We start from the raw sequence: 13,175 nt of genomic DNA on the forward strand, positions 1-13,175 counted from the left end.
CAAAGAGGTGCATTAGAAGAGATAGGGGTGCCCAGTGTGTTGGTAAAAAAAATGTTCTGATTGGAAGCTTGCCATATACGCAGGAATATAGCACACTCCTGCACTCTGGTTTCCTGAGGACGCTAGTGTTCCCGTATCTTCTGACTTCTAGAATAGACAGAAACCTCTTGGCTCTTGTACCCACTCCTTTGCTAGATGCCTTAGGAGCCCAATGTAGCCAGGATGGAGGCCACCCCAGTTCTCTTTTTGCATAAAATACAGAAAGATGTTTCTATCCAAATGGAATCTACTGTTGCAGAGAAGGATTTGCTTTCATTTATTAATTCCAGAACCATTCCCATCCAGGTACTGTGGGAGGTCCCAGAGACATTGCCTTACTGAACTTTACATATCTGATTCTTTGCTCCTCATTTTCATGCTCCTGAGCGCTGGAAAGCGGTATCCACAGCTTAGTCTAGCTCGTGGCATTGAGTACATGTTTGGAGAAGAAAAGCAGAGTGAAAAGTCAGACTATTTGGTAAAGCCACGCTGGTTACTTGCTGGTGTGAGCACTGGTGCGTTTGAATTTTGTTTATTTACGTGGGGAAGAGTTTAACTTAAAAAACAAAACACATACTCTATGGAACATCTCTCTGTCTCTCTCTCTCTGATTCTGTCTCTCTCACATACAGGCACACCGCTTTTGCAGACATTCTTTCTTGCTCCAGCTCGCTCTTTATACTCCAGCTTCCCTTTCCTTCCTCTCCCGGATCAAGCCTTAATCTGAGAATTTCTGACCGCAAAAGAAAAAAAAAAAGTGTGTGTGTGTGTGTGTGTGTGTGTGTGTGTGTGGGTGTGGTGGGGGTAAGTCCCCAAGTAGAGTGAGGAAGAAGGAGGTGGAGAAAGGCTGGAAGGAGGAGCCTGGCGAATGAAAGTAAGAGGCACTGGTGGCTCAGAGGAGTGTGTAGCCTTGGAGTGAGGCTGCGCTCCCGGTTGGGAGCCCATCAGCCCGCCCTCCCCACCCCCCGCCCCTCCAGAGCCCTCTGCACACTGTCGACTGCCTGCCAGCGCCCAAAGGGCCTGCTACACCCGGAGTTGGGGCTGCCGCTCTGGGGCGCTTGGGCCAGGGGCACGGATCAGAGTGAGTCCGCCACGCTGCCAGACTGGTCCCCTGCGCCCACACCGGAGATGCCGTTCTACAGGCGCACTGTGGTGCCCCAGAGTCTGTGTCCGAGCAACCAACCACAACCGTTGGCTGAACTCCGCGACGTGAGCCACCTGGCTGCGCTCAGCCTGCTTCGGCAGCTCGCTGACCTCTGTGGCCACTCGCTGGCTTTGCTTGAGGACCTCGAGGGGCACCTGTTGGCCCTGGTGCACCGCACCGACAGCCTGTGCCAGCGAACAGTGCGCCTCCGCCGCCGCCTTCCCTGCCGCCTGCTTGGTCTGGAGGACAACCGGGAACAGCTAGGTAAACCGTGCCGGGGCGGCTTGCGATCCCTGTCTGCCCAGACTCTGCGTCCTCCTGGTTTCTGTCTTGTCCCGCCCCTCCCCAAGGGAAATGAGGGGATCCTATTTCCCTAACCCCCATCTCCCCTTTACCGCTGGAACTTCCTGCTCCTGAACACTTATCCTGAGTGACCCAGTACTCTCGGGAATGCTAGTCCTGAGGTTGTTCGTCTCCTCCTGGGGCCTAGGGTTGGGGATTGGGGGCGCCTGCGGGGTTTCTGGGAGCAATTAGGTCCGTTGGGGCTTATACGCCGCCATCACACCGGAGACGACCCCATCCTCCTGGAGTCTGGAATCAAATGACTGCGCTGTTGTCATTGTTTTCTAAAGTCTAGGAACGTGGCCACTTTGTAAAGCATGCTCGAGCCACCAGGCACCTACTGCGGCCAAAAGAGCCTGGCAATGTCGCCTACTAACTTTAAACTCCCTCAACTTCAACTTCGCGCTGGAGCGTGAACGCTTCTCCCCCTCTGAGGAGTGTGAGCTCCCTACTGGCTGTTGGGTCGCTATGCCGAGAGTGGAGGAAGGGTGTGTGTGTGTTGGAGTAGGGTGGGATGGGGATAGTCTCTGACTTTGCTGATCCCCTGCATTTCTGTCTGGCTGTCCAGATTTGCTTGAGAGAACCATTTAAAGAACTGTCATCAGTTTCCCGAAATGCATTCACTTTAGGAATCAACCATGCCTAAGAAATGCCTGGTCACAGTGGTGCCTTGTCTGAGCGCTCAGGACCCGTGAGAGAGTAGGTGGCTTTGTAAACCGCTGTCCTTTACTACTTTGGGCCTCAACAATTTGTGTGAAAGATCCTCTCAGTGAAATGCAGGACCCCAATAGAGTGTGGGGTTCCTGCTGAAATGAAGGGGTCTGAAGGTGCTGAAATACTGACTACTTGGACATATCAGATATAGGGGACTTGGACATATCAGATACCAGTGCTAGTTGGCACCTACAGAAAGTCAGGGGAGAGAAGTAGCAGTGTGGACAGAAAGTTTTAGACAGAGGCAGATGCTGACTACAGACGGACTTGAATTTGAGCCTTAGCACAGCCTCCTGCTGTCCTGGGAAAGAATTGTCAGTGTGCACCCCTCTTCATTGCAGACCTGTCTCCCACTTCCAGTCTGATAGGAGTCAGAACCCATGGTTCCCCTCTTCATAAAGGTCTCTGACCTCTGAGGTAGTTGGTGGAGAAAAATGAACTGAGTTTCTGGTAATGGGAAGGTGGAAGACACAGAAGACCGAAGGATGGAATGTAGGCATGGGCTCAGAAGCTCCTGGATGGCAAGGGACCAGGAAAGCTGGGGCTCTTAAGTTTCAGTTAACAAAGAGGGTAAGAAGGTCTTGGGTGATTTTTTTTTTTTTTTGGCTGGAGTCTAACTGGCTACCAGGATTGGTCGAGGTGATGTGCCATGTAGTTGGATCAGACTCATAGTGACTCACAGTGATTCTGAGGCTGTAAATCTTTACAGGAGCAAAAAGCCTCATCTTTTTCCCATGGAGTGGCTGGTAGATTTGAACTGCTGACCTTGTAGTTAACAGTTCTACTCATAACCTATTACACTACCAGGACTACCAGGATTGTCTAGGAGAAATTTGATAAATCAGCTTGTAGAGAGTCATTTACTGAGTTTAGCAGATTAGTTAAGTACAGAGAAGAGACTCTGGTTTTCCATCTTTCTGTCCACTGTAATCAGTGAGCCCCTTTCACATGACGGAAGGTATATTTTCACTAAGTTGCCTTGGGACCTAACCCTTTCAGGTGATTTGTTGGGTCAGAAAGAAATGGCTTTTTACAATGGGCTTTAAAATTAGGCGAACAATATTTAAGATAAATTGGATCGGTTTGGCTTCTGAAAATTAGTTTCTTTGAAGTTTAAAAGAGCTGAAAGAGTGATCATCTCTCATCTTTAGTTTGGTCACTTGCCTTTGAAATCTAATATTAGCTGGCTCAGAGACACTAAGGGAATTGTTACATAAACGGAACACACAGCTCCTTACTGTAAGTAAACAAAAAATGCTCTGATTTTTCATTTTTTGGTCTAATGCCTTATCTTAGACTCCCCTTGGGGTTCCCAGTGCACATTTTTCTCTTTAGGAACTTTGATTTGCCTAATGTTTAATTGAAGTGTTTTCAGAAATGAACTGAGCACAAGTGTGAAAAGCAGGGGAGCATAACTGTTGTATCACCTGGAACCCCCTTGTTGATTATGTGTAAGTTTCCACAGGTGTTCCTCAGGGTGTGTATATATATATATATATATATATAGTTGTTGTTAAGTGCCATCAAGTCGGTTCCGGCCCATAGCGACCCTGAACAGGGTTTCCGAGGCTGTAAATCTTTACGGGAGCAGAAAGTCTCATCTTTCTCCTGCGGAGCAGCTGGTAGTTTCGAACTGCTGACCTTGAGGTTCACAGCCCGGTTCGTAACCACTATGCTACCAGAGCTCCTTTATATATATATATACTTTATTTCCCCACAAGCCTGCCCCTCGGTGGTCAGCACATAGCCCCTCTCCCTCTCTCTGGGTCTAGAGTTCCCAGCCGTTCCATCTATCCACGCCATCGTCTCTACTTCTATCTCTGGAGTCACTGTTTCTCTGGGTAGGGTCCAGCACTCAGCTCTTCTCCATTGATGGTCCCAGGGACCTCCACTCCCGGACTGCAAAGTCAACGACTCCCCTTCTTTTGCTGTAAAATGTCTACCTTTACATTTCTAACCCTCACAGTCAGTCCTGATAGCAATTATTCACTATTGTACCACAAAAATCCTATCCCCATCTCCTTTTATCAGCCCCACCCAGAGAGATTGGATACTACTCAGTGGAGATTCTACCTTCCTCCATGCCCTCTGGATCTACGTTCCCTCTTGAAAGCTTATAAGCCAGTTACTTCTTGCCTTTGTAGCCCCTCCTCCCCCATTTTGGGTAGCCAATGTCCAAGTTGCCCATCCCTGTCTACCCTGTGTACCAAGTGGGTGGGAATGATGCTCACTGTAAAGATTTGTTTCCTCTTTTGAGCTACTCCATCCATAGGCATATGTCAAGTTCATCAAATTGTATCAGATTACTCTTTTTCTTCATCATTCTTCTTCTAGTCGAATTCTGATCATCCAGCCATTGAAACCTGGTCAAGTGGGTATTATGTGCAAATGTGGATGTTCTTGGGCATATCCCCTCACTTCTTATCAGCTGAACGCTTCACTCTCCACTATAGTCCTCTGTGGCTATGTCACTGACTCTTGGCCCAGGAGTCCCCAGATCTTGCCATACTGCTGGCCAACCAGGTCTCCACCTGGTTGGCCAGCAGTATGGCACCTTAACACTATTTCCCCCCCTTTTACCCATTCAAACCATGCCTCAATCCCTGTATCCCAGAGCCCTGTTGCATCATTATTTACTTCTGCCCCACTTAGCCCATGCAAATCTGCCTAACTGTTCTCCCATCCGCCTTGTTCTTCCATTCCCTCCCCACTTCTTGTGTATTGCCCCCCTCCCCAGCACTCAAACTATCCTGTGTCTATACCCTACCCTATGCTCCACCTTTCCCTCCCTCCCCTCACCCCACTCCCCACATCTCGGTAACCAGCAAAGAACCTCCCCTTTTAGTATGGGTTATTTTTCTTAGTTTTTCACAAAAGTGTTCCTATGCAGTATTTTTCCTTTTGTGACTAATTTCACTCAGCATAATGTCCTCAAGCTTCATCCATGTTATGCGGTGGCTTGCGGTTTCCTTGTTATTTTTCAAGGTAGCATAATATTCCATTGTGTGTATGTACCACAGTTTGTTTATCCATTCTTCCATCGATGGGCACTTAGGCTGTGTCCATCTTTTTGCTATTGTAAATAGTGCTGCTATGAACATTGGTGTGAATATATCTACTCGTGTTATGGCTCGCATTTCTTGTGGATAAATACCAAGTAGATGGATTGCTGGATCATAAGCTATTTCTATTTCCATCCTTCTGAGGAAGCGTCATATTGCTTTCCAGAGAGGTTGGACCATTTTGGAATATCTCAGTCTCTCCACATCCTCACCAGCATTTAGTGTCTCAGTCTCTCCACATCCTCACCAGCATTTAGTGTCCTCTACTTTTTTTAATCTTTGCTGTTATTGCTGGTGTGAGATTATATCTCATTTTTGTTTTGATTTGCATCTCTCAAATGGCTAGTGTAGTGGTTACGAATTGGGCTGCAAACTATAAGGTCAGCAGTTCGAAACTACCAGCTGTTCCGCAAGAGAAAGATGAGGCTTTCTGCTCCTGTAAAGATTTACAACCTTGGAAACCCTGTACCAGGGTCTCTATGAGTCGGAACCGACTCCACGGTATATCACCCCCACCCCCACCAGTGACTAGTGATCATGAACATTTCTTAGTATGTTTGTTGGCTGTCCGGATCTCCTCCTTGGTGACGTGTCTGTTCATGTCCTGTGCCCATTTTTTAATTGGGTTATTTGTCCTTTTCTTGTAGAGGTGTTGTAGTTTCCTATATATTTTAGAAATCAGTCCCTTGTCTGGTGTGTTGTTGCAAAAGGCTTTTTCCCTTCTGTGGGTTCCCTTTTTACTCTTCTGGTGAAGTCTTTTGATGTACATAGGTTTTTAATTTTTAGTATGTCCCAGTCATCTATTTTGTCTGATTTTGTTTGTGTAGTTTTCAAAATGTTTGGTAATCTGTGTATGTTCTGAATTAGAGCCTTCACATTTGTCCCTATTTTTTCCATTGATGGCCTTCATAATTCTGGGATTCACATTTAGGTTTTTGTATAAGGTGTGAGGTAAAGATCTTGTTTCAATCTTTTGCATATCGCTTTCCAGCTCTGCCAGTATCATCTGTTGAAGAGACTATCCCCTCCCCATGCGATATATTTAGGCACTCTGTCAGAAATCAGTTGGCTGTATGTGGATGGGTTAATTTCCGGATTCTTGATTCTGTTCCATTGATCAATGTATCTTTCATGGTACAAGTACCAAGCTGTTTTGACCACTTCAGCCATGTAATAAATTTTGAAATCAGGGAGTGAGAGGCTTTCAACCTTATTCTTCTTCTTAAGCAGTGCTTTGCTTATCCTGGGTATCTTTCTTTTCCATATGAAGTTTGTAATTGTTTTTTCCATCTCTTTGAAGAATGTCATTGGAGTCTGGATTACGATTGCATTACATGTGTAAATTTCTTTGAGCAGTATTGACATTTCTCAATGTTATGTCTTCCTATCCAGGAGCATGGTACATTCTTCCATTTTTTTTAGGTCTCCTTTGGTTTCTTGTAATAGTGCTTTGCAGTTTTCTTTGTATAGGTCCTTTGTTTCTCTGGTTACATTTATTCCTAGATATTTCATCTTTTTGTTGGCTATTGTAAATGGTATTGCTTTCCCAATGGCCTTTCAGCACCTTCGTTATTAGTATAGAGGAATCCAACTGATTTTGGTATGTTGATCGTATACCCTGCCACTTTCCTGAATCTTCCAATGAGGTCTAGTAGCTTTTTTACTGAGTTTTTGGAGGTTTCTATGTCTAGGATCATATCATCTGCAAATAGAGTTTTATTTCCTCTTTGCCAATTTAGATACCTTTAATTTGCCTGTCTTGCCATATAGCTTTTGCTAAGAACTTCCAGCACAATATTGGATAGGAGTGGTGACAAAGGGCATCCTTTTCTGGTTCCTGTTCGCATTGAGAGTAATGTAAGCTGTTGGTTTTGTATATATGCTTTTAATTATATTGAGGAATTTCCCTTCAATTCTTACTTTGTTCAGAGTTTTTATCAGGAATGGATGTTGGGTTTTGTTAAATGCCCTTTCTGCATCAATCAATATGATCATGTGGTTATTTTCTTATTTATATAAATAGTATTTATATTTTCTTATTTATATTCTTATTAAATGTTGATCGTTTTTCTAATGTTGAATCCTCCTTGCATCCCTGATATGAATCCCACTTGATCATGATGTACTATTTTTTTGATGTGCTGCTGGATTCTGTTGACTAGGATTTTGTTGAGAATTTTTGCATCTATTGTCATGAGGGATTTTGGTCTATAATTTTCTTTCTTAGTGACATCCTTTCCTGGTTTTGGTATGAGGGTTATGCTTGCATCATAAAATGTATTAGGAAGTTTTCCATCCTCCTCTATATTCTGGAATAATTTGAATAGAATTGGTGACAGCTCTTCCCTGAATGTTTGGTAGAACTCACCAGTGAAGCCATCTGGGCCTGGGCTTCTTTTGTTTGGGAGTTTTTTGATGACCTCATCAATTTCTTCTTTTTTTATGGGTCTGTTCAGGTTTTCTACTTCACTTTGTGTAAGTTTAGATAGGTTATGCTTTTCTAAAATGTATCCATCTCTTCTAAGTTTTCAAATTTGTTGGATTACAACTTTTCACAGCATTCTGTTATTATCCTTTTTATTTCCTTTGGTTCTGTTGTGACATCACCCATGTGGTTTCTAATGCGTTTTATTTGTGTTTTCTTTCTCTTTTCTCTTGTTAGGTTTGCCAGTGGTCTGTTAATTTTGCTAATCCTTTTAAAGAACCAGCCTCTTGTCCTGTTGATTCTTTCTATAGTTTTTCTGTTTTCTATCTCATTTATTTCTGCTCTAATCTTTTAAATTTCTTTTCTTTTGGTAGCTGTAGGTTCCCTCTGTTGTTCTAATTGTTGTACATGCTGTGTTAATTTTGGTTCTTTCTTCTTTTTGGATATGTGCATTTATTGCACTAATTTGTCCTCTCAGCACTGCTTTCTCCGTGTCCCAAAGATTTGGGTATGTTGTGTTTTCATTTTCGTTTGTTTCTAGGAACTTTGTGAGTTCATGTTTTATTTCTTCTACTACTCAGTCTCTTTTCAGCAGGGTATTATTCAATTTCTATGTATTTGACTATATTTCCTTGGTCTTCCTATCGTTGATTTCTAATTTAATAACATTGTGGTCTGAGAAGGTACTTTGTAGTATTTTGATATTTGTAAATTTATGTAGGTGTATTTTGTGGCCTATCACATGGTCTGTTCTGGAGAATGTTCCATGTACACTGGAAAAGAATGTGTATTGTGTTGTTGTTGGGTTGAATGCTCTGTACACATCTATGAGGTCCAGTTGGCTGATTGTGTTGTTTAGTTCCTCTGTGTCTTTGTCAAGTTTCTTTCTGGTTGTTCTATTCATTTTCAAAAGTGGTGTATTAAAATCGCCCACTATTATTTCAGAGTCATCTATTTCTTTCTTCAGATCTATTAGAGTTTGCTTTATATATTTTGGAGCTCTTTCATTGGGAGTGTTCTATATATTTTGACTTCAAATAAATATCCTTTTTTTTTTTTTTTTGAAACTTTTATTGTGAAATTTACAGAGCAGATCATCAGCTTTACATTCAACAAATCATACAACTTGCTTCATCTCAATGAGTATAATCCCCTCAATGTTAACCTACATCCTCTCTGTAGTTTGTATTTCATTTCATTCTCCTTCCCAACCTTTCTGAATTTTGTCCTGAGGTAAATGTTGCCCTTTTGAACCTGAATGGGTGAACATTCCATGGTGAGTGTATCTTACTAGTGCTGCCGACCCCGCTATATACCTATCTACTGCTTGGCTGAACCATGAGGGTGAGTTCCATTCCAGACCTGAAGAGTGACTGAGGGCCATAATCTTAGGTTCCTCCAGTCTCTTTCTGACCAGATATAATTTAAAGTTTTGAGTTTTGTTCCACATTATCTCCCACTCTATCCAGAACATTCTAATGTGATCCCTTTCAGAGTAGTTAGTTGTGGCAGCCTGGCACCATCTAGTTCTTCTGGTCTCAGGGTCATGGAGACTGAAAGTCATATGTTCCATTAGTCCATTGGACTAACTGATTCCAAACATCTCCAGTTTTCATCACTCTTCTTTCCTCTATATATGGAGAAAACAATAATAGTTGCACCTTTGGTAGTTGCTCATGAGCCTTTAAGATCTCAGTTGTTATTCACCAAAGTAGGATGTAGAACATTGTCTTTGGGGACTACATCATGCTAGTTGACCATATGTCCTCTGAGACTATGATCCTGAGTCCCTTGGCCCAACAACTCATTGCCTCAAGGTATTTGGTAATGCTGATCTCAGGTCAAACCCTCACCATCTACAAGGTAACAATGATGGAATTGAGTTGGGCTGGTTACCTAACAACACCCTGCCCCTCTGTGGGCTGTTCTTTTGTAACTTGCACCACTTTGAGATTGCCCAAGAAGCTCTAGTAGCTGGTAGGAGGTGAAGTGTGGTGATTGGAAGGAGGACAGAGCACACTAATGGAGTTTATCAGCTGCTCAGATATTAGCCCCTCTGGTTGTAGATCTGTGGCAGTTGTCATACCCTTTGCATGATCCTGCTTATAAATTGGGCTTCTCCTCCACTTGGTTTTGAATCTGACCTATTTTTTTTTTTTGCAATTGAAGCCTGTACTCTGCTATTTGGAGTCCTGGTTTGGTGCTGTAGGATAAGCACTAGAGTGCTAACCAGTGGGTTGGCAGTTCAAACCCACTAGCTGCTCGTCTAAAACTCTGTACAGGGTCCCTACAAGTCATAATTGACTCGACAGCACTTAGCAACAACAGCAACTCTGTGTTATTCAACTCAACCATGGTATGACCATTGCCAGTAGGAACTAGCTTGAAGCCTGTTGCCATATGATGAATAAATTCAAGTTTGCCAACTCCTCCTTTAGAGATCTATTTAATGTTTATAGGAACTTACATGATAATTAGAAAACAATAAGGTCATTAACCTAGGGGCATAGTATCTGCTTTGCTGGCAAGGTAGTCACCGGAACATTAGATGAGTCTTGTTTTTGTTTTTAGGTGCAAAGGAGTCCCTTCTGACACATAGCGACCTTATATACAATAGAATGAAACATTGCCTGGTCCTGCACCATCCTCACAATTTTTACTTTTGAGCCCATTATTTCTGCCATGGTGTCAATGCATCTCATTGGAGGTTCTTCTTCTTTTTCTCTGACTCTCCATTTTACCCTGCATGATGTCCGTCTCCATAGACTGGCCCCTCCTGATAACATGTCTGAAGTATGTCCCTATTAAGGAGCATTCTTCCGAGACAGGTTTGTTCTTCTGGTAGTCCATGGTTCTTTTAATATTCTTCTCCAACACCATAATTCAAATGCATCGATTCTTCTCCAGTCTTTCGTTCTGATTCATTGTGCAACTTTCATATACATATGAGGTATGAGGTGATTGAAAATACCATGCTTGGATCAGGTGTCATTTGATTTCTTTGCTGCTGCTTCCATGAGCGTTGATTGTAGATCCAAGTAAAATTAAGTCTTTGACAACTTCAATTTTTTTCTCACTTCTCATGATGTTATTTATCCAGTTGTGAGGATTTTTATTTTCTTTACACTGAATTGTAATTGAATTCTTTACACTGAATTGAATTCTTTACACTCCATACTGAAGGCTGTGGTCTTTGATCTTCATCAGTAAATATTTCAAGTACTCTTCGCTTCTAACAAGTAAGATTGAATCATCTGCATATCTCAGATTGCTAATGAGTCTTCCTCCTGTCATGATGCCATGCTCTTCTTTAAATCAAGCTTCTCAGACAAGTTTTCATCATGTGGATTGAATAAATATTATGAAAGGATGCAACCTGGTACACACCTTTCCTGATTTTAAACATTTCAATACCCCCTTGTTCTGTCCAAATGACTGCCTCTTGTTCTATGTCCAGGTTCCTCATGAACACAATTAAGTGTTGAAGAACGTCCATTCTTTGAAATGTTATACATAGTTTGTTATAATCCACACAGTCAAAAGCCTTAGCATAGTCAATAAAACACAAATAAACCTCTTTCTGGTATTCTCTGCTTTCAGCCAAGATATATTTAACGTAAGTAATGATATCTTTCATTTCACGTTCTCTTCTGAGTCTGGCTGAACTTCTGGCAGTTCCCTGCCCACATACTGTTGAAACTATTTTTGAATTATCTTCAACAAAAATTTACTTGCATGTTGTATTAACAATATTGTTTGATGACTTCCATATTTCATTGGGTCACTTCTTTTTCAAATGAGCACAGATAGGGATCTCTTCCAATCTATTGACCAGGTAGCTGTCTTCCAAATTTCATGAGTGAGCATCTACAATGCTACATCAGTTTGTTGAAAGATTTCCATTTGCATTCCATCAATTCTACATGCCTTGTTCTTTGCCAATGCCTTCAGTGCACCTTGGATTTCTTCCTTCAGTATCATCAGTTCTTAATCATATGCTACCTCTTGAAATGATTGAGCATTGACCATTTCTTTTTGGTGCAGTAATTTTTTTTAATCCTTCCATGATGCTTTCTGCATCATTCAATATTTGCTCACAAAATCCTTTAATATTTCAAGTCGAGCCTTGAATTTTTTCATCAGTTCTTCCAGCTTGAGAAATATTGAGCATGTTAATCCCATTTGTTTTTCTAACTCCAGATCCTTGTACATTTTATTGCAATACTTGACTTTGTCTTCTCAAGCTACCCTTTGGTATTTTCTGTTCAACTTTTTTACTTCCTCATTTCTTTCATCTGCTTTAGTTTCTCCATACATCTCTACACATCCTCTACCTTTGGAGTGGTGAAAATCACAATTAGGTATGATAACAATTACTCACTATTGAATCAAATGAATCCTATCCCCATCTCCTTTCACAAGACCCATCTAGACAGGAGGAAAACTATTCAGTGGGTATTCTACCTTCCCCTGCTTGCTCTGAAACTAAATTCCCTCTTGAAAACTTGTAAGCCAGCCACTTCATGTCTCTATGGCCACCCCTCACCCTATTTTAGGTAGCCAATGTCTAAGTTTCCCCATCCCTATCAACCCTGTGTACAGAGGGGATAGGTTTGATCCTTGATGTGAAGACTCCTACCCTCTCGGTTGGTATTTTGAGCTACTACATCCATAAGTATAGCTCAAGTTCATCAAATTGTACAAATTTACACTTGCTTCCTTTGTAAAGTTTCTTTATCTTCCTCTATTCGAGTTCTGATCATCAAGTCATCCAAGCTAGGACAAATGGGTGCTATGTGGAGGTTTGGGTGTTCTTGTGCATCTCCCCTCACTTCATATCATCTGGACACTTCACTCTCAGCTCTAGCTATGGGTATCTTTTCTTAAGCTTTTAAAATAATGGTTTTTTTAGACAATATTTTTCCTTTTGTAAATGACTAATTTCACAAATTTCAACGGAATATGGGCATCATTGGACAATCTCTTTGATATCCCATGCGAGTAAAGTTTTACTAAAAGTAATACAGAAACGGCTGCAAGCATGCATTGACAGAGAACTTCCAGAGGCTCAAGCCGGATTCAGAAGAGGTCGTGGAATGAGGGATATCATTGCTGATGTCCGATGGATCTTGTCTGAAAGCAGAGAATATCAGAAAGATGTTTACCTGAGCTTTATTGACTACGCAAAGGCTTTCATTTCGTAGACAAGCTATGGACAACATTGCGGAGTATGAGTATTCCGGAACACTTAATTGTGCTCATGAGGAATCTGTACCTGGACCAAGAGGCAGTTGTTCAAACAGAACATGGGAACATTGAATGCTTTAAAATTGGGAAAGGTGTGCGACAACGTTGTATTCTTTCACCATACTTATTCAACCTGTATGCTGAGCAAATAATCTGAGAAGCTGGGTTATATGAAGAAAAACGTGGCATCAGGATTGGAGAA

At 42.1% G+C, this 13,175-nt stretch overlaps 1 protein-coding gene across 1 annotated transcript in view; it reads left to right on the forward strand.

The window, feature by feature from the left end:
• The first annotated feature begins 1,167 nt into the window (after window positions 1–1,167).
• LOC102839972 (NHS-like protein 2-like) overlaps window positions 1,168–13,175 on the forward strand; it is a 649,194-nt gene continuing 637,186 nt past the window's right edge. The window contains exon 1 of the mRNA XM_006868547.1: window positions 1,168–1,447. Coding sequence (XP_006868609.1) covers window positions 1,168–1,447 — 280 coding nt within the window. The remainder of the gene's footprint in view (window positions 1,448–13,175) is intronic.

Source organism: Chrysochloris asiatica, unplaced genomic scaffold (assembly GCF_000296735.1).
Source record: "Chrysochloris asiatica unplaced genomic scaffold, ChrAsi1.0 scaffold00118, whole genome shotgun sequence".
In the NCBI taxonomy this organism is placed as follows: Eukaryota; Metazoa; Chordata; class Mammalia; order Afrosoricida; family Chrysochloridae; genus Chrysochloris; species Chrysochloris asiatica.